The 22,520-nt window shown below is 37.2% G+C and overlaps 1 protein-coding gene across 2 annotated transcripts in view; it reads right to left on the bottom strand.

Annotated features, from left to right (window-relative positions):
• The window catches only part of KIAA1549 (KIAA1549 ortholog), a 180,503-nt gene that overhangs the window by 69,536 nt on the left and 88,447 nt on the right, over positions 1-22,520 (bottom strand). For both annotated transcript variants that reach the window (XM_074193588.1, XM_074193589.1), the window contains exons 9-10: positions 21,098-21,275; positions 13,239-13,423 (exon numbers count right to left, since the gene is read on the bottom strand). In XM_074193588.1, the coding sequence (XP_074049689.1) occupies positions 13,239-13,423; positions 21,098-21,275 (363 nt within the window). The remainder of the gene's footprint in view (positions 1-13,238; positions 13,424-21,097; positions 21,276-22,520) is intronic.

The raw sequence follows: 22,520 nt of genomic DNA, 5'->3' as shown, positions 1-22,520 counted from the left end.
CAAGGTCACACAGCTAGGTAATTATTAAGTGTCTGAGGCCGCATTTGAACTCAGGTCCTCCTGACTTCAGGGCCAGTGCTCTATCCACTGTGCCACCTAGCTGCCCCTCCTTCTTTCTTTCTGTAAAAATTGCCTTTACCTCTCTGCCAAAGACTCCTGGTCCTTAAAGAATATAAAAATCTTGATTTATATATCACCTCATTCACAAATTGAGACTCAGGCACTTATTCTTGGTGACTTCACCTCAACAACTCAATTTGGCCTTCAGGGTTTGCCTTACTACTCTATTTCCCCAAAATGCAGCACATTCTTCCCCATCCCTGATTTTGAAGGTGTTGTGTCTCTTTAGAAAAAGCAGGAACTGTTTAGCTTTCCCTGGAACTCTTTAGCAGAGAGAGAGAGAGAAACAGAGAAAGAAAAAGAGAGAAAGAAACAAAGAACAGACAGACAAATAAAGAGAACATATGATCTATTTCGGAAAAAGTTATAGGATTTAGAGCTAGAAGAAACATTAGAGGAAATGGAGGCCTTGAGAGGTAAAGTTCTTTGCTCAAAATTTTATCCACCAAAAAAGGGAGCCACCAAATCAAATCCAGACTAATTCTCTTTTCATGACATCAAAGCTGTCTCTCCATCTTTTTTTTTTAGGTTTTTGCAAGGCAAATGGGATTAAGTGGCTTGCCCAAGGCCACACAGCTAGGTAATTATTAAGTGTCTGAGACCGGATTTGAACCCAGGGGCCGGTGCTTTACCCACTGTGCCACCTAGCCTCTCCTGCTGTCTCTCCATCTTCAGGAAGTAATAGATAGTAGCCCTACAGGAATTCAATAGATCTCTGGTTCCAGGGTCAAAGTCCTGTTTCATGTTTTCTCTTTTTAATTGATAAAACTTTTCCTAGTATCCTTCTCCCCTTTCAGAAAGCCTTCTCATATAAAGATTATTTATAAAAGAAAACTGATGAAGAGAAAAAAATCCAAAAACTGATCAAAACATTAAAAAAAGTCTGAAACTATATATTATGAACCACACTGTGGACTCACCCATGCTCTCTATAACTATATGATTATATAAGCTCTTGTCAGGTCAGTGAAAGCCAAACACTTACTGTATCCACCCAACAGTTTTCAAGCGATTCCTATATACAGGACTAACTTCATTTTCAGTTTTGTCTAACCATCCAGGAAAGGTCAATGTGTTCACATAATTGTCTCATCTTTGAGAAGGAATGAGGAAGTAAGTATACGTATGTCATTGATTTCACATATGCCTATGACACCTGAGAAATACTGATAATCCACTTCCTGTTTCTGACTAGTAGTTTAAAGTAAACCGGTCTGATTCTTCCTATGTCATAATCAGCTGCTTCCTGATGAAAACAAAAATTGTCAAGACAAGACTCTAACCATAAGAAAAAAGATCTTTTTAGAGATGAGAAAGAAAAAAATATTACTTCTCTCTTAAGAAAAAGGTACCCTTGTTTTTTTCACTGCCTCCTCAAAGCACCATTTAAGGGCTAGCAATTTCATTAAAAATATACTGAAAAGTCAACCTAAGTCAGAACATAGATTTCATACACAGAAAAAGCTTTATTCTTAAAATTATAGAAGGTAATTTAGAATTAACCAAAACTTCTAATAATCACTAGAATCATAGAAATAACATAGCTTATTAGACAGTATGCCTAAAATGAATCTGGAAAGACCTAAATCTGCCTTTGACACATTTTAGCTGTGTAAACATAGGCTCAATCTCTCTGACCTTCAGTTCCCTCATCTGTAAAATGGGAATAATAATAATACCTATAGTACTTATCTTACAAAACTGTGGTGAAGATTAAATATGATCATATATGTATGGTGTTTGGTAAGTTTAATGTGCTCCTATTATTTCTGGAGTCAAGTTACAGAAAAGCAACTCTTGTTTTAAATGTTGGCAATGTTCTGAAGGTAGGTGAATCACATAGAATCTTAGAAGACTAAAAATTGAAGGTGACTCAAAAAAGAATTGGAAGGATACATGATGGATATAACTGGATATTAAGAAGAAACTATAGAAGACATGCATGATTTGAAAAAGGAAATGGGACAATAACTTAACTAGAATTAGATGGAATTGATGGGAAACCTGGGTGCTATGCCAGTAGCCTCAAAATATATTTGAAAAAGAAGAAAGTCTCCAGAAAATCAAGCAGACCCTCTATGGAAGATTTACAGAAGGACATGGGTAAGAAAAGCACAAAATACAGAGATATGGAAAGTTTGAGAAAATAAGTCAAGAACCATTCAATCAAGCATTTAACAAGTGTCTGCCATGTGGCAGGTCCTGTACTATGTACTGGGATGGAAAAGGTAATCTCCACTCTCAATCCTAATTACAAAGAGGTCATCTTGTCTGAACCTTCCTCTGGTGACTTCTTGGCCTCCTCAAACAGTCATTCCATCATGCTCCAGGCATTCTCTCAGGCTACTTACAACTCCTCAGATGTCACCTTGCTCCCATCTGGGTACCCTCTGCTCCCTCTCTAACCCCACTACCCTAATTTCAGTTACATTTTGATGTTGTTCCTAAACTTGATGCCCTTGGACTGCTTCACTCTTGAACCCTTCTGATTGAACCCCTATGAACAAGGATGTTCTACCTAAACTCCTCTCAGTGGAGTACTGACTATTCCCTTGTTCCTATCCCCCTCAACTCAATCCCACCAATATCCTACCAACACTGCCCATCCCTTCCACTTGCTCTCCACAATGCCTCCTTTGTAAATAACAGACTAGTGTTCTTCTTAAACCTTTTCTTTCTTCCTTCATCTTCTTGCACTCACTGAAAACTGGTTCTGCCTTGGAAACACCACTCCCCTGGCCAACCTTTCTAGCATGGGTTTCACTTTCATTCATACCCTGGTACACTGGTAATGGTGGGGAAGTTGGATTACTTCTTGCTCCCAAATACCACTCTCCCTTTACCACCATGAGTTACTATTCCTCCTTTGAGGCTCATTCAATTCATTTTCATCACACAGTCAAGATTTTAGTTATCTATAAATCTCCAGGATACTTATCTTTCCTTATTGAGATCAATGCCAAACTCGGTCTTTCTTTCCTCCGAACTCCTGCTCTTATATGAGAGAAATTCAACATTCATATTAATACTTCTTCAACCACCCTAGTCTCCCAGTTCCTCAACTTACTCATTTTCCATGACTTACTATTCCTCTATCCCTACACAAAGAAAATGGTCCTAACTTTGATCTTATTATTGTCCAAACACACCACTTCCTTGTTGACAAACTGAAATTCCTTTATATTACCACAGTCTGTTATCTCTCTACCCCTCTCTCTCTACCTTTCACCTCCAAAATCGGTTCTTTGTCCTCATCATGTCCTCGAATCTCTATATCCTTCAGTTATTTCCCTACATTGTCTACATTCTTTTGCCCATCATGATCCTTCAGTGCCAGTCAGCTCTACACTGTCCTTTTCTCTTTTGAACTTTACTCCTTTATTCTATTGGATATCTTGCCCTGCCAAGCCTTAACCTTGTGCTACTGCTCCCATTAGCTGCCTTTGTTCCAACTCACAGGTGGTTGAATTAAGCCGAAGAAAATCATGAAATCATGCTGACTGGATCCATTTCAAATTTATATTACATAATCTCAAATGGGCCCTAGGCAATAATTTTACACCTTCCTAAATGACTGACTATCCCACTTATCACAAAAGCTTTTCCAAACCTTTTATCCTTCCCCAAACCTCCCATGGCTCTCCTTCCTCATTTTCTTGGCTGAGAATCTCACCCTTTATTTCAGTGAAAATACTGAAGCAATTTGAAAGAATTCCCTCCTTTCCCTTCCTCATCTCATAACACCCAGGTGCTTTGATCCCATTCTCCTCTTTCAACCCTGTCTCACACGAAATAGTACCCCTTCTTCTTGCCAAGGCAAACTCCTACTCAGACAAATGGTCTCATTCCATCCTGTCTTTTCCAGCAGACCATTCCAAATCTTTTGCTAATCTTCAATGTCTCCTACTGCCTATAAGTTTACCTATCTATGTCTCCTCAGTCCATAAAAAACTGTCCTTAACCTATCCATTCCTACTAGCTATTGACCCACATCTACCTCACTGACCAAATCTACTGGCTTCCCCCCAACCTCCCCCCTCCTTCTTTAACTTCATTGTAGCCTTTAACATCATCAATCACCTTCTATTGGATTTTCTCTTCTTTCTAGGTTTTCATGACTCTGAATGAATGAAACATTCATTAATAATGTGCTTGTTATGTTCAAAAGCATTGTGTTGAAGTATTGGTGTATATAAAAATTAAGACAGTTTCTGATCTTAAAGAAACTATAACTTATATGGAAGGCTTAAACTTCAGGTTAGATGGAAAAGTCCTTTGGGTGCAGCACCAAAGTTGAATGCCTGCCTCTTCTTTGATATCATTTCCATTGATAAAATGGTATTAATTTCTGATAGTGAATCATTTGACAGTGCCAAGAATTTCCTTTTCTAAGTCTTCAGTAGCTGTGTTACTCTAGGAGCAATTGCTAAACCACATATTCATATAGGTTGTTTCCTAGGGTGCCCCCAAATTTATTTCTTAGGTTCTCTTCTACCTCTATACTATTTCACTTGGTAATTGCATCAGCTTCCATGGATTCAACTATCATTTCTATGCAGATGATTCTTATATCTGGTCTTAATCCCTCTTCTGAACCATTGGACATTTCAAACTGGATTTCTGGTGAATATTTTAGACTAACATGTTAAAAATTGAACTCATGCCGCTTCCCCTTAAACTCTCCTCCCTTCTATGCTTCCCTTTTACTTTCAAAGTTGCCGTTATCCTTCCAGTCATCCAAGTTGGTAGCTCAAGTACCATTCTCAACTCTTCATTTGCTCTCACTACCCATATCCAAGATGTTGGAAATTTTCCCTATATTTTAATCTTCTTAACACCTTATATTTGACACTGCCATTCATCTGGTACAGAATTTTATCATCTCATATTTGGATTCACATTTGGACTACTGCAATAGCTTAACTGGCATCTCTATCTCAAGTCACCCTGAACCCCCATCCATCTTTCATTCAGCAAACTAACTGATTTTCCTAAATCTCAAACTCACTCAATCAACCCCAATCATTTCTGGATTAAATATAGCATCCTGTTTGACTTTTAAAGCTTTCATAACCTGGCTCTTTCCTACCTTTCCAGGCTTCTTACAACTTATTTCCCACCTAATACTCTGTGATTTAGTGACATTGGTCTCCTTGTTCTTCAAACATAATCCTCCACTTCCTAAGTGCAGACATTTTTCATTGACGGTCCCCCATGCCTGGAGCTCTGGTTCTCCTCCTCTCCATCTCTTGGCTTCTCTGGCTTCCTTCAAGTCTCCACTGTTATTCCCACCTTCCACAAGAGGCCTTTCCCATTCCTCCTTAATATTAGTGCATTCCCTCTCAGAATGCCTCAATTTATTCTTTTTTTGTACATAGCTGGCTGTATGTTGTCTCCTTCATTAGGTTGAGAGGTCCTTGAGAGCCAGGACTATTTTTTGCCTTTCTTGCCTCTCTGGTACTTAACACTGTGCCTGATATATATATATATATATATATATATATGTATATACACACACACACACACACACATCAGGAAATTAATAAAAGCTGAGTAATCCTTAAAGACCATACATTTAATATATAGGTATATATAAGCATATACATATGTACACATATCCATTCCTAAATCTGTACATATGCACATATTAAAGTTTTACATATTTATAGTTTACATATATATGTATAGACAAAGAGAGAAAAGATGTTTATTTGAAAAAATTAATTTAAAAAGAATGAAATCTAAAAGCTCTTAAGTATGATAAGAGTCATCATACATCTGGTTCCAAGATAACACTAACGCTTTGGAAAGGGGAAATTACAATGAAGAATGCAAAAAAATCCCTAAGGAAAGCTTTTTTGAAAAAAAAATGTTCTGAAGTCATGAGAAGATTTCCACTGTTAACATTTACAATAAACCTGAAGTAATTTCTAAAGATGAAGTATGATTCCTAAGTTATAATCAATTAAAACTTGAAAATGAACAAAAGTCATTATGGTCTTATGTTGGCATCCCAGGCAGTAGTTAGTTGATGATTCTCATAATGAGGTATGGATTTTTTTTGTGTTTAAAACGTTGAGTACATGTCTCATGTCTCCTCCTTTGAAGAAAATGGGCAGTATTTGGCAGACTGAGGAAGATTGAAACAAAGCAGAACTATCCATATTCTGTCCATCTTAGATGATTCTTGGGCAACCACATCAAAGGCAGAGCCCAATCTGTTCAGAATTTAGTAAGAGCTTTTTGCTCACCCCAACCCAATCTTTATGAACAAGGAGAACAAAATGGCCATGGTTGATCATCTATAATGTTGGCCTTTTTCTAAACATTACTAAAGGGTTTCCAGTCAGAAGAATTTCAATTAAGAGAAGGAGCTTTTTAACTGTTCAACCAGGCTCACAAATTCCAATTGTATTTTTAAAAAAACAAGACTTTCTTGGCTAGTTGAAGCTGTAAATTGGATGTCTTTCTTCCACATTAAGTAATCAATTCAAACTACAGAATAAGGAGATTATAATTAAAGTTTTGTTTACTAATGGGAAACATAAGTAACCTACTTGAAAATATACTTGAAAGGCAAGGTTCCCTTTCCCTACAGTGCCATTTCCCTTTCAAATTTTTAAAAGCAATCTGCTCCCAGACAATTAAGTCAAGAAAGCATTCTGTTTAGCCTAAAAGGGAATGGGACATATACTGTGTATTTCAGATTTATTGTCTCCAGATGTGTTTTGCTATAGGATTTGCTGGAGGATTTCAGAGTGGTGGCAAGGTAGCATTTGGTGAGCAGTAGAGATAAGAGAAAAACATGGCAAGAAACAGGAACTGTTATAGTTGTAAAGTGACAGTATTTTTTTTTTTGAATCTCAACAAAGAAGGTAGAGGACCTTTGCTATTTCCAAGGCATTGTCCTCTGAGTCAGAGATATTTCCCTTTTCCATGGAAAAGAGGGGAGGGGACAGGACAGTCTTTATTCTAAAAAAACATGACAAGATGAATATTTGAAACAAATTCTGCTTGCTAAGTGCTATTTTGATATTTAACCAGCCCTACTTACTGGCTGCATATTAATGCACTATTTTGAACATTATTTCCTTTAATTATATGCACAAATCCCCCCCAATTCCTGTAGCCCTCAAAGAATAAGGGGGACTCCAAAGGCTGACAGTTCTATTTAAAATCCTTTGCATGTGAATTACAGTGCCATCTGCAGCCATAAAAGGATTTTAGAAGTGAAAAAGAAGAAAACCTGGGGAATATCCTGTTTTACAGATGAGAGAGAACCATGTGATATTCCCTGGTAAGAGTTCATTAAACAATGGGCATGGATGAGTTTTTATCAGGAATATTTAAAGGAAGAAATATAGAGCACTCAAAACAAAATGGGAAAATGTGACGCATCCTCCATACTGGCTAAATGTCAGTGTAACAATGCCACTTCACTAGAACACAAGCATAACCCATTGTTAATTTTTTTTATAAGGAAATGCATGATTAGAATTCATTTAGTATTGCTAATACTTTTTTCCTCCTATCTCTTACCCATGTGCTGAGATGACTATAACCAAAAAAACCTAACCCCTGATGGTTTAAATAATAAATGAGAAGGAAGATTAAATGCTGTAATAATTTGTAGTATACCTCTAATATCCTTGATTAGCATAACAATGCACTATGATTCAAGATATCATTTCCATGTGTAGTGACAACATTAACAAATAATAAAATATCTACATTTAATCTCTTTGGTCAGATAAATCAAAACAGTATGAATTCCATTTCAATCATGAAACCATTTTTTATTATAACAAGAGAGTATTATGTAATGGGAAAAATGTTGGATTGTGGTGTTGAAAGAATGTTCTGATTCTATGACTATATGACCTTGGGCAAGTCTCTTGGATCTCAGATTGCTCTGATTAAAAGTGGTGGGATGAATTGGAAGAGATAATCTCTAATGTCCCTTTCCAGCTATAAACTCTATAATGCTAAGTTGATGGGTGACACACAACATATTTGTGGACAATATAACAGGGAAATGGGCAAAGAGAATCAAGTCTTCAGGAACTTAAGTGATATATTCTGCCTGCTGACAATCTGGAAGGAAATTCTTTGAGATATTACTAGAGATAGGTAACAGCGTAAAATGTTTCCAATTTATAGCATGCCCAGGTAGCCTGTTTCTTGTTGGTTTATTATAGTGGTAACAAAAATCTTTTGGCTGGTTGTTGAGACAGAAATGAGCATTCTTACAAGGAGGATGAATGGACTAAAAAGTAGGATAAAAACTCAATGAGGAGAGAGTTATTAGCAAGTGTTGTCAGAAGTTGCCTTATGCAGTATCTATCTATCTGAGACCATCAACAAGCAATATATTCAACAGGCCCAATAAAATCAGGGGTGAAACAAGGATGCCCATTATCACCACTACTATTCAATATCATATTAGAAATGCTAGCTTCAGCAATTAGAGAAGAAAAAGAAATTGAAGGAATTAGAATTGGGAAGGAAGAGACAAAACTCTAACTCTTTGCAGATGACATGATGGTATACCTAGAGAATACCAAAAAGTGACCTAAAAAACTACTAGAAATAATTAGCAACTTTAGCAAAGTAGCAAGATATAAAATAAACCATCATAAATCCTCAACATTTCTATCTATCTATCTATCTATCTATCTATCTATCTATCTATCTAGCTATCTAGCTATCTAACTAGCAAGATATAGCAGAAAAAGCTAAAAAGAGAGATCCCATTCAAAGTAACCTCAGACAAAATAAAATACCTGGGAGTCTACCTGCCAAGGCAGACTCAAAAACTTTCTGAAAACAATTACAAAACTCTTCTCATTCAAATAAAATCAGATTTAAATACCTGGGCAAATATCAACTATTCATGGATAGGTCGAGCTAATATAATAACAACAACAATTCTACCAAAATTAAACTACTTGTTTAGCGCCCTACCAATCAAAATTCCAAAAAATTACTTTAAAGAATTAGAAAAAATTGCAAGTAAATTCATATGGAGAAATAAAAAGTCCAGGGATTCAATGAAAAAAAAAGTACAAAATTACAAAAGAAGGTGCCTTATCCTTACCAGATCTAAAATTATATTATAAAGCATCGGTCCTCAGAACTGTCTGGTATTGGCTAAGAAATAGAAACATGGACCATTGGAATAGAATAGGTGCAATAGCAGGAAATGATTATAGTAATCTGTTGTTTGATAAACCCAAAGAGTCCAGCTATGGGGATAAAAACTCTCTCTCTTTGATAAAAACCACTGAGAAAATTGGAAGTTAGTATGGAAGAAACTTAGATTAGACCAATATCTCACACCGCATACCAAGATAAAATTCAAATGGATACAGGATTTAGACATAAAAACAAAATTATAAGCAAACTAGAAGATCAAGGAGTAATTTACCTGTCAGATGTATGGAAAGGGAAGCAGTTTACGACTAAGGAAGAAATGGAGAACATCATTCAAAACAAACTAGATAATTTTGACTATATTAAATTAAAAAGCTTTTGCACAGACAAAATCACTGTAACCAAGATCAAAATAAATGTAGTAAACTGGGAAACAATTTTTGCAACTAATATTTCTGACAAAGGACTCAGTTCTAAAATATACAGAGAATTGAGTCAAATTTTCAAAAAAACAAGCCATTCCCCAATTGAAAATGGTCAAAGGATATGCAAAGGCAATTTACAGATGAAGAAATCAAAGCAATCTATAGACATATGAAAAACTGCTCCAAATCATTACTTATTAGAGAAATACAAATCAAAGCATCTCTGAGATACCACCTCATACCTCTCAGACTGGCCAATGTGACCAGAAAGGACAATGAATGCGGGAAATCTGGGACACTAATACATTGTTGTTGGAGCTGTGAACTCATCCAAACTTTCTGGAGAGCAATTTGGAATTATGCCCAAAGGGCAACAAAAATGTACATACCCTTTGACCCAGCAATACCACTACTGGGTCTATACCCTGAAGAGATGATAAAAAAGGGTAAAAACATCACTTGTACAAAAATATTTAAAGCAGCCCTGTTTGTGGTGGCAAAAAATTAGAAATTAAGTGAATGTCCTTCAATTGGGGAATGGCTAAACAAATTGTGGTATATGTATGTCATGGAACAATATTGTTCTATTAGAAACCAGGAGGGATGGGAATTCAGGGAAGCCTGGAAAGATTTGCATGAACTGATGCTGAGCGAGATGAGCAGAACCAGAAAAACACTGTACACCCTAACAGCAACATGTGGGTGATAATCAACTCTGATGGACTTGCTCATTCCTTCAGTGCAACAACCAGGGACAATTTTGAGCTATCTGCATTGGAGAATACCATCTGTAGCCAGAGAAAGAATTATGGGCTTTGAATAAAGACCAAAAACTATTACTGTCAAATTAGAAAAAAAAAGCATTATATTATATAATTTTACTATCTCATATTTTATTTTTCTTCCTTAAGGATATGATTTCTCTGTCATCACATTCAGCTGAGCTCAATGTATAACATGGAACCAATGCAAAGACTAACAGAATGCCTTCTGTGGGGGGTGGGGAGAGGGAAGCAAGAATGGGGGAAAAATTGTAAAACAAAATAAATGAAATTTTTTTTAACAAAAAAAGAATGCCTTAGTAATTAATGCTAAAATTGTTTGATAAAAATAATCTAATCTCATTCCATGGTCACATTAAATGTAGTCTACTCTATTTGGGGGATAGTTGGTATTACTAATGTTTGTTCATGAACATATATTCAAATAAAACACAAAATCATAGAAAAAAAGTTGCCTTATGTCCCTAACAAGGCATGGCCAATGTTGGGTTTCTTCTCAGTTTAATGAGTAGCAGAGACAAATGGGCCAAATTATGATCTTGTGAGTCTCAAAAGGCAAGAGGGGTCACTAGAGGTGGCCAAAGCCCAAAATAGAACCTGTTGCACCTGCAGCAATCAAACCAGACCTGAAGGGGAACTTCCTTCAGGGAGCAATATGGTAGAGAACAATGGACTCCAGATTTCAATTTTTGTTAGTAAATTTCCCTTTGTAAAAGTCGATTAAAATTATTTGAAATTATTAAATGATAATAAGGGAGATACAAATCAGCTTTCTGATATAGGAAGGCACTAAGTAGGGTTGATATTAAGATAGTAATTGTTCTTACTGATATTTGATGGGGGAATACATAGGATGGGAAAAGAATAGTAAAGAAAGATACCCTTTATAATCCTGGGAAAATAAAAATAAAGAAAAATACCCTTATAATCCCTCAGGGATTAATAGAATAATTCTCCTAAAGCCTTGAGGGGAGGAGGAGTGGTGGCTGAGCTTTGGGAACCCAACACGCCCAGGTTAATTCGAGTTATTAGAGTAAGTACAGAACCTATATATCTGTGCCAAATCAGGAGCCTCAGACTTACTTTTTCCTTAAGCTACTTTGGAAAATCCATAAAATAAAAATTATTAGAAACAGCAGTATTTAACCCTTGTCCTTCACCTTTCTTCTTCCCTTATTTCTCTTATCAAACTCTTAGAATTCCATTTACATTTCCAAATCTTACAGAAGTTGTCATCATGCTACGGGGGACACAGAAGAGAAGAAAAGGAGAGTTGTTGAGAATGTGTGTGAAAGAATAAAAAAAAGACCAATAATTCAGGAAACTCTTTTGGCTTTCATTTAAAAAAAAATACTTTCCTGAGGATTAGTTACAGAGGTCACATCTGGAGTTGAAACACTTTAGTTGTTATTTTTTATTTTATTAGTAATTTTTATTTTTCTATAACATGCTCATTTAAAAAAAGGTTAATTTATAATTTTTGGGTTTTATAACATGCTCATTTTCTGAAAAATCACCACCCCCATAGAACCATCCTTAGATAAGAAAATCTGACAGCATAAGAAACACCCTGTCCCTGAACTTGACCATCTCTCTACTGAAAGGAAGGGATTATGCTTCTCTTTGTATTAACTTTGTTTGATAAGAATTCATCTACTCTCCTAACTTCTTGCTCTCTACCAATCATTCTCATCTCCAAAGTAAGAGTCCAGAACAGTATCCAAACAAACTGAACAACATGGGTTCTAAACTGACTTAGAAAGTCCACAAATTAACATCTATACTGCGTTGTATTTTTATTTATTTTGCTAAACTTTTAAGTCATATTTTAATCTGGCTAGGGCTCCACTCTGGAGTCTCACAGAATACAAGCAGGCATCAGATTTGACATCTCTGGACCAGATGACCACGAAGATCCCTGCAAGTCTTACATTCACAATACCTGGGAAGCCTGAGACTCCACTCACTGCTAAATTGCATTATTTTTTAATGCAACTGAAGAATATTTCACATTAACCCATACTAGGGACTTTCAAAAACCACGGACTTATGGCGCAGTGAATAGAGAACCGGTCTTGGAGTCAGGAGTACCTGGGTTCAAATCCGACCTCAGACACTTAATAATTGCCTAGCCGTGTGGCCTTGGGCAAGCCACTTAACCCCGTTGCCTTGAAAAAAAAATCTAAAAAAAAAACCCCACAGACTTAGAACATGAAGGATTTCAGTCCCTCCTCCATCCTCATCTCCTTTTTAGTGAGGCCCAGATAGAGGTTACTCTATCCACTGCACCACCTAGCCACCCTGTGCTCTTCATTCTTTTTTTTTTAAGGTTTTTGCAAGGCAAATGGGGTTAAGTGGCTTGCCCAACATACCCTTCCAAGGTCACATACTTAGCAAGTAAATGGTAAAATGTGACTTCACATCCTGTGCTTTCTTCCCTATGCCACACATATGCAGACTGTTGGCTTTCATATACACTTACCTCTCCTAACAAGCCTATGTGCTGTGCAGGCTATTATTAAGTTAGAATAATGACAAAATGAATAAAAATTCTCCATTATAGTAAGAAAAAATAGGTGATCAATTATTTTTCAGAAACCATTTTCTTTTTTTGCTTCTAATTGTAAGTTATTTCTATCATGACATGGAAACTCTCTTCTTTACATCAGAAGTGTCCCAACTTTGCAACATGCCTTCTTCATATCAAAACACATAAACACACAAGTATATAGGATTTATCAAGAGGGACTATTTTTACCTTTTGACGTTGCTGAATATTGCTCACAGCATCAGGTTGGAAGTCCAGCTTGTCTGTACGGCAGAGTTTCCAATAGAGAATGACAATGATGGTCATCACTACAATCACTGGAATCACCACACCAACAATGATCCATAGGTTATTGCTTTGGGATCCAGAAGGTGACCTTCTTACCCGATCTACCGCTGTGGATATAAAGAGTAAAGGAGAAAAGGGGGTGAAGAAAGTCCTTCTAAATAGTTGCATTTGTTGAAAGACTCATGGAAAAAGCGTCCTTGTATAGAAGGAAGAATGTAGGACTTGGAACAAATAGAGACCTGGCTTCTAATTTAAACTCTAATACTAATAATAACAATAACAGTAGTAGTAGCAGCAGCAGCAGCAGTAGTAGTAGTACTAGTGATATATTGATGATGATGATGATGCTTGTCCTTCAGTCTTTTTTTTTAAAAAGTTTTTGCAAGGCAACGGGGTTAAGTGGCTTGCCCAAGGCCACACGGCTAGGTAATTATTAAGTGTCTGAGGCCAGATTTGAACTCAGGTACTCCTGACTCCAGGGCTGGTACTCTATCCACTGCACCACCTAGCCATCCTGTGCCCTTCATTCTTTTTTTTAAGGTTTTTGCAAGGCAAATGGGGTTAAGTGGCTTGCCCAAGGCCACATGGCTAGGTAATTATTAAGTGTCTGAGACCAGATTTGAACTCAGGTACTCCTGACTCCAGGGCTGGTGCTTTATCTACTACGCCACCCAGCTGCCCCTGTGCCCTTCATTCTTGAAGAAGACCATAACATCAATTGATATATGACACTGGATTTGAGGGGAAGCTGTGCTGAGTCATTAATCTCGCTTTCTCTTCCAGAGTCATCTGAATCCAATGGCCAGATATGAATCAGGACAACTGGAGATGGTCCTTGGATGCCAGGCAATCAGCATTAGATGACTTGACCAGGGTCAAACAGTTGTGTCTGAGGTCACATTTGAACTTCAGGTCTTCCTAACTCCATCTCTAGCCCTCTATGTACTGTTAACACCTAACTGCCAAAATACTAAACAACTCTCTGAATATTGGACAAGTCACTTCCTTTTCCTAAGCTTCTGTCTTCTCATCTGTAAAATGAGGATAAAGATACTTCTAATAATAACAATAACATTCACAAAGCACTTTAAGTTTTATACAGTGCTTTACTTACATGATCTCCCCTCTGGAGTTTCTTTTTTTTAATAGCTAATATTTATTTATTCTCATTTTGTACAAATGTTTTTTACATATTAATAAAATACTCTTATTTAAGAGTAAACAAAATACCCCTCCCCCCAAAATAAACTCATTTCAGCGATAAAGGGGAGAGAAAAAAAATAAAATTAAAAAAATAATAGTAATAATTGTAGGTATGGCCAGGTGGCGCAGTGGACGGAGCACCAGCCCTGGAGTCATGAGCACTCAAGCCCACATCTGGCCCCATACACCCAACAATCACCCAGCCATGTGACATGCAAGCCACCCTAACCCCACTGCCCTGAAAAAAACAAAGAAAAGAAAAAAACCCCAAAATAAAATAAAACAGTAATAACAGTAGGGGTGGCTAGGTGGCAGACAGAGCATTGGCCCTTGATCCAGGAGCACCTGGGTCCAAATCCAGCCTCAGACACCCAATGATCACCCTGCTATGCAGCCCCAGGTGGGCCACCCAGCCCCATTTGCCCTGCACCCCCCAAAATAATAATAATAATAATAAATGTGCTTGAGTCTTTGTTCCAACACCAACAACTCTGTTGCGAGTGGGTCACATTCTTTATGATATGTCCACGGCAAAAGTTACTTCCATATTTTTCCACTGTTGACATTGCTGATTGCAACTCCCTCCTTTCTTATTTCTCCACTACCATGTACTATATTTTCTCTCTCCTTTCACTCTGACTCTGCTGTAGGGTCGCTGAGTGGCGCAGCAGACAGATCCCTGGTCCTGGGGCCAAGAATCCCTGAGCCCCCATACCACCCCTTAGGCCCAGAATTCACCTGGCCCTGTGGTCCTGGACAGGCCATCTAATCCCAGCCCCTTGCAAGAAGTAAAACTAGAAAATGTTGTTATATTTGACCACTCTCCCCCCATGGTCCATCCTCTCCTCCATCATTCACATCAGCCCCTTTCCCCGCCTCCTTCTTACTCCAGATGCCTATACCCCATTCAGTATATATGCTGTTTCCTCTCCTAGCCACCTCTGATGAGAACGAAGATTCCCTCATTCCCCCTTGCCTCCCCCCTTCCATATCATTGCAACAGCTCATTGTAATAAAGAAAAATCTTATTATATGAAATATCTTGGCCTATTCCCCCTCTCCTTTTTCTTTCTCCCATTACATTTCCCTTTTTCCTACTGACTCCATTTTTACACCATATTTTATCTTCGAATTCAGCTTTCTCCTGTGCTTCAACTATAAAAGCTCCCTCTACCTGCTCTATTAACTGAGAAGGTTCATATGAGTATTATCAGTGTCATTTTTCTATGCAGGAATACATGCAGTTCATCCTCATTAAGTCCCTCCTATTTTCCCCTTCTCCTCCAATCTCTACGCTTCACCCAAGTCCTGTATCTGAAGATCAAATCATCTGTTCAGCTCTGGCCATTCCAAAAGGAACATTTGAAATTCCCCTGGTTCATTGAAAGCCCATCTTTTTCCCTGGAAGAGGACATTCATTTTTGCTGGGTAGTTGATTCTCGGTTGCATTCCAAGCTCTTTTGCCTTCCGGTATATTATATTCCAAGCCCTACGAGCTTCTAATGTAGCTGCTGCTAAGTCCTGTGTGATTCTGACTGCAGCTCCACAATAGTTGAATTGTGTCCTGGCTGCTTGTAATATTTTCTCTTTGACTTGGGATTTCTGGAACTTCACTATAATATTCCTAGGAATTGGTTTTTTTGGGATCTCTTTCTTGGGGGGATCGGTGGATTCTCTCCATTTCTATTTTGCCCTCTGCTTCTAGGCTATCAGGGCAATTTTTTCCTGTAGCAATTCTTTGAAAATGATGTCAAGGCTCTTTTCCTGATCATGACTTTCAGGTATTCCAATAATTTTTAAATTATCTTTCCCAAGTCTGTTTTCCATATCAGTTGTTTTTTCAATGAGATGTTTCACATTTTCTTCTAATTTTTCATTTTTTTTGGTTTTGAAGTATTGATTCCTGATTTCTGGTAAATTCATCAATCTCCCTGGATTCTATAGTTTGTCTGAAGGATTTGTTCTCCTCAGAGAGTTTTCTTATCTCTTTTTCCATCTGGCCAATTTTGCTTTTTAGGGCATTCTTCTCCTCAATAACTTTTTGAACTGTCTTATCCATTTGACCTAAGCTGGTTTTTAGCATGCTATTTTCTTCAGCATTTTTTTGGATTTCCTTGACTAGGCTACTGACTTCATTTTCATGTTTTTCCTGCATCTCTCTCATTTCTTTTCCCAGTTTTTCTTCCAACTCCCTCATTTGATTTTCAAAGTCTTTTTTGAGCTCTATCATAGTCTGAGCCCAATTTCTATTTTTCTTGGAGTCTTTAGATGCAGGAGCTTGTGTTTCCTCATCTTCAGACTGAGTATATTGATCTTTCTTAGGTTCGTAGATAATGTATTTCTCAATGGTGTATCTCTGCTTGCTCATTTTCCCAGTCTAAGCCTGTTTTTGGGGTGCTTCCTGAGCTTTTGGGACACTCCCACAAGGGTCTCAGTGTGTGAGGCTCTGTCCTCCCTCCTAGTCTGTAAATGACCACAAGCTACCCCCACCTCTGCCAAGGGGCTCAGGTGGGGGGTGCCTAGACTGAGATCAGGATCTGAATGTGCTTAGAGCCCCAGAGTCCTGTTCCAGGGGCAGAGGACAGAGCTCTGCAGTCTGTCTTCACTCCCCTCCCTCAGCTCAATGGGTTCATGCCCTGGGGGCTCCTGCTTACTGGCTTTGCCTGCTTCTGTTTCCTGGATCTGGGCTGAGGTGACCACTCTGCTTGCTGTGTGCCCTAAGGGCTGGGCTTCATGTGCTCGCTCTGGCAGAGGTCCCCCACTGTTCCCCCACTTTGTGCTCGGTGCTCCCTAGGGTGTAGCTCTGGAGACTGCTTCTGTTTCTGGGATCTGGAATGCAGTGGTCAAGCAGCTCCTTGTGTGCCCTGAGGGCTGGGCTTCACGTGCTCTCGCTCTGGCAGAGGTACCCCAGCTGTTCCCCCACTTTGTGCCCGGTACTCCCCGGGGTGCAGCTCAGGAGATTCCCCCGCTGCTGTGAGCTGCGGCTCCCAGTGCCCTGGGGCTGCCTCCGGGAGGCTGAAGTTCTTTCGCTCTGGTGGGCCACCCCTCTGGCGGGCCGCCCCTCCGACCCCAGGGAGCAGAGCCTTTCTGCTCTTTTCCAGGTTACCTTGAGTAGGAGAACTACTCAAGGAACTACAGGTCCCTCTGTGGGTTCTGTCTCTCAAAAATTTAGTTAGAGTCCTTAGTTTCAAAGATTTATGAGAGAGCGCCTAGGACATGATCCACTCTTGTCGCCATTTTGGCTCCGCCCCACCCCCCTGGAGCTTCTTAGCCACTTCATGAGGTATGTATGACAGGTATTGTTATCCTCATTTTACAGATGAAGAAATGGAAGCTCAGAGAGGCTATTTGATTTCCTCATGGTCACAGAGTTAAATAAGTTTCAGAGAATCTACCTGATTCTAAGGCTAGCACTTCAATGGACTATTTTCAACTGACTCTCCTTGAGGGCATAGATCCTTTTACTTTCTTTTATGTCCTTAGTACGTACCACAGTGTCTGACACATGTAGGTGCTTAATAAACATTCATGGTTTGAAGTCATCTATTCCATAATACCACCCACCTTCTAGGGACATTTTGAGGAAAAGTACTCTGTTCCTTAAAATTCAAAATACAACCAAATATATGTCAAGATAAAAAAGTGTTATATAAATGTGAGCAATCATTGCCTGAAGAAATGGATGTCTACCTCTACATTATGATAAAGATCATAGAAAAGATATATAAGTATAGAATATTAACACATAGGAGGGACCTTAAGAAACCATATAGTCCGTATCCCTCATTTTATTTAAGGAAACCAGGGTATATCGAGTTCAAATGACTTGATCAAGGTTACAAGGTTATTAAATAGCAGGGTTCAGAAGGGACAAGTTTTTGTTCTCATTACCATGTTATGGTACCATGTTAGCATAACACCTTGTTTACTAAATTTTCACTGAATGACCTATGCCATAAGGGAGTATAACATAACTAAAAACAAATAGAAAGTTGGTTATTTGTTCATAACTTAGTTTTATCCATTGAGATTAGAAGTGCCAGTTGTAATAACCACAACAGGCTTCACAGAAAAGGTACAAGACAAGTTTGAGACGGAACATGACTGACTCCAAGTTATCAAACTCTAAAGGATAAGGAGAAACAAATGCTTAGTTTCACTGAATAGCATGTGACCTATTTCAATATATTAAATTTTAAAATAGAAAGATTTCTTGAAAATGCCTTTATATACAATGTCTTCATTTACTTTATCAGATTCTTCTGAAGATTTTAAAATAAAATTTAGTTTTTAATATTGCTTTCTTAAAATATCAATGGTAACTTTCTTTCAAACCAAATCTAAATCTATTCTGGTTTTACTCTTATCTGTTAGATAGCTCCTTTATTTAATTTTCTTACCTCTCTTCTTATTTTTTACCCCAATTTCAAATACTGAACCTTTAGATCTCTGCTCTTCCCTCTCTATAACCTCCTAGAGAAATCAATTATCACCTCTCTTTGATAATGACCCTCAAATCTCTATTTTTCACTCCAGTTTTCTCCACCTAAAAGGACCTTCTCCCCAATTATTTATTCTCTACCCATCATACAAGGCCCAGGTCAAGACTTTCTTTGTACTTTGATGATACCAGCCTGGGAGTCCTGTAACTTTTCTTTGTTATCTCTAATTCACAATGAGTACCCTATTATGAAATGTTTAGATGTCTTATAATTCTAGCACAAAGATGAACATAATATTACATCAACATATCACAATATATATTGCTAGTTTCTTTGCTAACCATTTCATGCTTGTCCATCTTGACTTCCTATACATACTGCAAATCCTTTATGGGGAGGGAGATCTTATATATCTTCAGCACCTCACAGTGGTTATCTTAGTGCTAGTCACAAATAGGTACTCCAAAAATACCAGGTGATGATAGACAAAATATATTGTAAAAGAGAATAGAAACCTAGGGGCAGGAAAAGCTAGAGGCATGAAATGTTAAAAAATTTTCCTTTTCAACCTTAGCCCTAGTATCTGCATATATGGTTTCTTCTGCATAAAAAAATAGTGTTCAAAAGTTGCGACATTAAATTCAGGTCAAAGAAAATGGATTCTAATCCTCCTGGTGACTCTGAGTAAAAGTCAGAGACACAAAAAGCTTTTAATCCTCCCTTATATCCTAGTTTCCCCTGAGCCGCCTTCCAGTCTGGCCCAAAGGGTTGAGCTTCTCCATCTCTCCCTCTTTCTCCATGAGTTTCAAAGCTATAATTTTGTCATGGCAGTTTAAAAGGGAATTCAGGGGTAATTAAATGTAAAAAAAGGTGGACTATATGTTTCAAAGATTCTCATGTCCTCTTATAATCAACCTTCTGTTTAATATGGAACTCGGAATCCAATAAAAGTTTAAGGAATCTTCATTCTCAGGATTTTTGCAATTAAGACAAACTTCTTATTTTTTAAAAAATCAATTTCATGACACATTAGAAAGTATTCAAATTAAAGCATCTTATTGTACTATATATTAAAAAACAATCATTTAAAATTATGATAATAATGAAATCTGATAGTTTTTAATCATGCTTTACGATTCATAAAGTATTTTATATACCTTGTCTTTGTTCATTTACATCTAATCTCCCAACCCTGGAGACAGGATATATCTGTGTTTCAAAGACACATTTAGAGCTAATTCATATTTCATAAATATGTCAATTTCTAAAAATTGCTTTACCACCCTAGTAATACTTGCCAGAGTTTTTAAACTTCTATTTATTATATTTCCTTAAATCTTTGCCATAATAATGCCATACCATAATCCCTATATGGTAAGCATTTAATTTCTTTTATTAAAGTTTCACTCTTCTCTTGCCCTATCTATTTTCTGTACTTCTGTCCAACTACTTTTTTAAAAAAATCTGACCTTATTAAAGTATATAAATGGATATGCATGTATTTATTTATATGTATTTCTATCCACTTTTATTTCCTGGATCCTTCCTCTTCATCCTTAAATACTTAAACTCTGAAAGAAGAAGTAATACAGAGGACAATTTTTACAAGAGGACAGGAAAAAAGCTATCCTTACAAAAATAAACATCAAACTGGCTTTTGCAAAAAAAAAAAAAGTTCTGTGATTTTTTTTTGGACTTAGAGGAAAAATCCAAGAACATTCTGTTACCCACATATTTCACTTTTTAACATATAAAATTTGAAATAGATAATTCTGGCAAAAATAAATAGCAAAATCATTCATTTAAGCAAAATATAAAATAATAACAGATATGAAGACATATATACTTTAAAAATGTAAACCCTAATTTTAAATATGTACCTTATAAACACTATTTAAAAAACCTGTGTTCTTGGTCAAAGATTTTCAAAATGAACAATCATAAACTGAACTACATGTAAATGTAGGCACACAATAGAAATTTGGAGAAATATGTTTACAATATCACTTAAAATATATACTGACTTTTCAATAAAAAAAAACCCACAAAAACAATCAGACACAGCTATAGGAGTTTGTACACACTTAATATAGAATTCTGCCTTCCTTTTATTACTGAGGTGAGAAATAGACTTACGCTGGGCAATTATGCCCTTGATGCGGTAGCCCATGATGATGGCAGCTCTCTGGATATCTATCCTGTTGATCATATCCGAAGACTTCACTGCATTGAGCCTTTCTCCATCTTGATCCTCCACAAAATAGATTATCTGAACTGGATAGTCATCACCTTCTAACCGCGAGACATTAACAACCTGAAAGACATCAGATAATTATTGACATTTTTAAAACTCTAATTTCAGGGTGCCCTTTCTCTATCATTTAATACTCTAGTGAAATCTGTGTCTTCCATCATTTTGTTTTGTATACTTTAAATTTAATTTTGCACATGAATGTCAAAATCACATTGGCCGTCTTTATGAGAGGGGCATAGCAGAACAAATGGGAAGTGACCTATAAGTGTAGGATGGAAGAATACAGGAATTATACCTTAAGTCTATCTATTCTGTTGCCAAAAAGATGTCCCAAAGGGATGGTTCTTGGAAGCACATAGCTATGATACTCATAAAATGTTAAGAGATAGGAGGAACCTTCAAGCTCCTCTATTCCTCTGGTTGAGGAAACTGAGTTCCAGAGTCACTTGCCTGAGTTCAAATAGCTAGCAAAAAGCAGATTCTAAACTATAACCTATGTCCTCTGATTCCATGTCTGGTACCCTTTCACTACACCATGATGTCTTCCTTCATTCTTATATTTCAGGCTTTAATGTACAAGTTCATGCTCACCCTTTCCATGTTGTTCAAGCTTTTCATGGAGTCTGACAATGTCTCCCTTATTTTTTTATTTCTTATCTTTCATTTTCATTTACATTTTAATTAACAAGCATTTATTTCTCTCCCTCTCATTCTACCAATTTTAAAGAACAAAACTTCTGCAACAAACATACATAGTAAATTCTCCCACAAATATGTTCAAAAATATAAATTATCATTTTGTATACTGATTCCACCATCTTTTTGTCAAGAATACATAGTATAGAACATCATTAGCCTTTGTCTTTCCAAAGAGAAGACTTCTTATTCTCTCCTTATATGGCAGTACCCTCATCCTTCTGATCACACTAACTGCCCTTCTTTCTCTGTAGCAGGATTTATACCTTTTTTGGAGGGTCAATGACCAGAACTGTGCACAAGGAGGGACAAACTGTGGAATATACATAAGCATACCAACACATACATATACCATACGTATATAGAGTTTGACTCAATGTCCTCCTTAAAATTTTATTTCTCCCATCCTCCTTCATAATTATCAACACTGACCTTTCAGGTTATAGCACAATCCACAATTGCTCTTGCATCTTTCTTCTGGTCATGACCTTTACACAAAGTTTGGAATTTTGACCTTAGATATTTTTGTTCTCTTTAAAACTCAATTGTTATTCTTTTGCCCAAAAGCACAGGTTCATTAGAAAGCTACCTCTGTTCAATATCTTGGTT

This window comes from Macrotis lagotis, chromosome 7, assembly GCF_037893015.1.
Source record: "Macrotis lagotis isolate mMagLag1 chromosome 7, bilby.v1.9.chrom.fasta, whole genome shotgun sequence".
In the NCBI taxonomy this organism is placed as follows: domain Eukaryota; kingdom Metazoa; phylum Chordata; class Mammalia; order Peramelemorphia; family Peramelidae; genus Macrotis; species Macrotis lagotis.
Note: the sequence above shows the minus strand (reverse complement) of the source record. Positions and strands in the feature narration are given on the sequence as shown.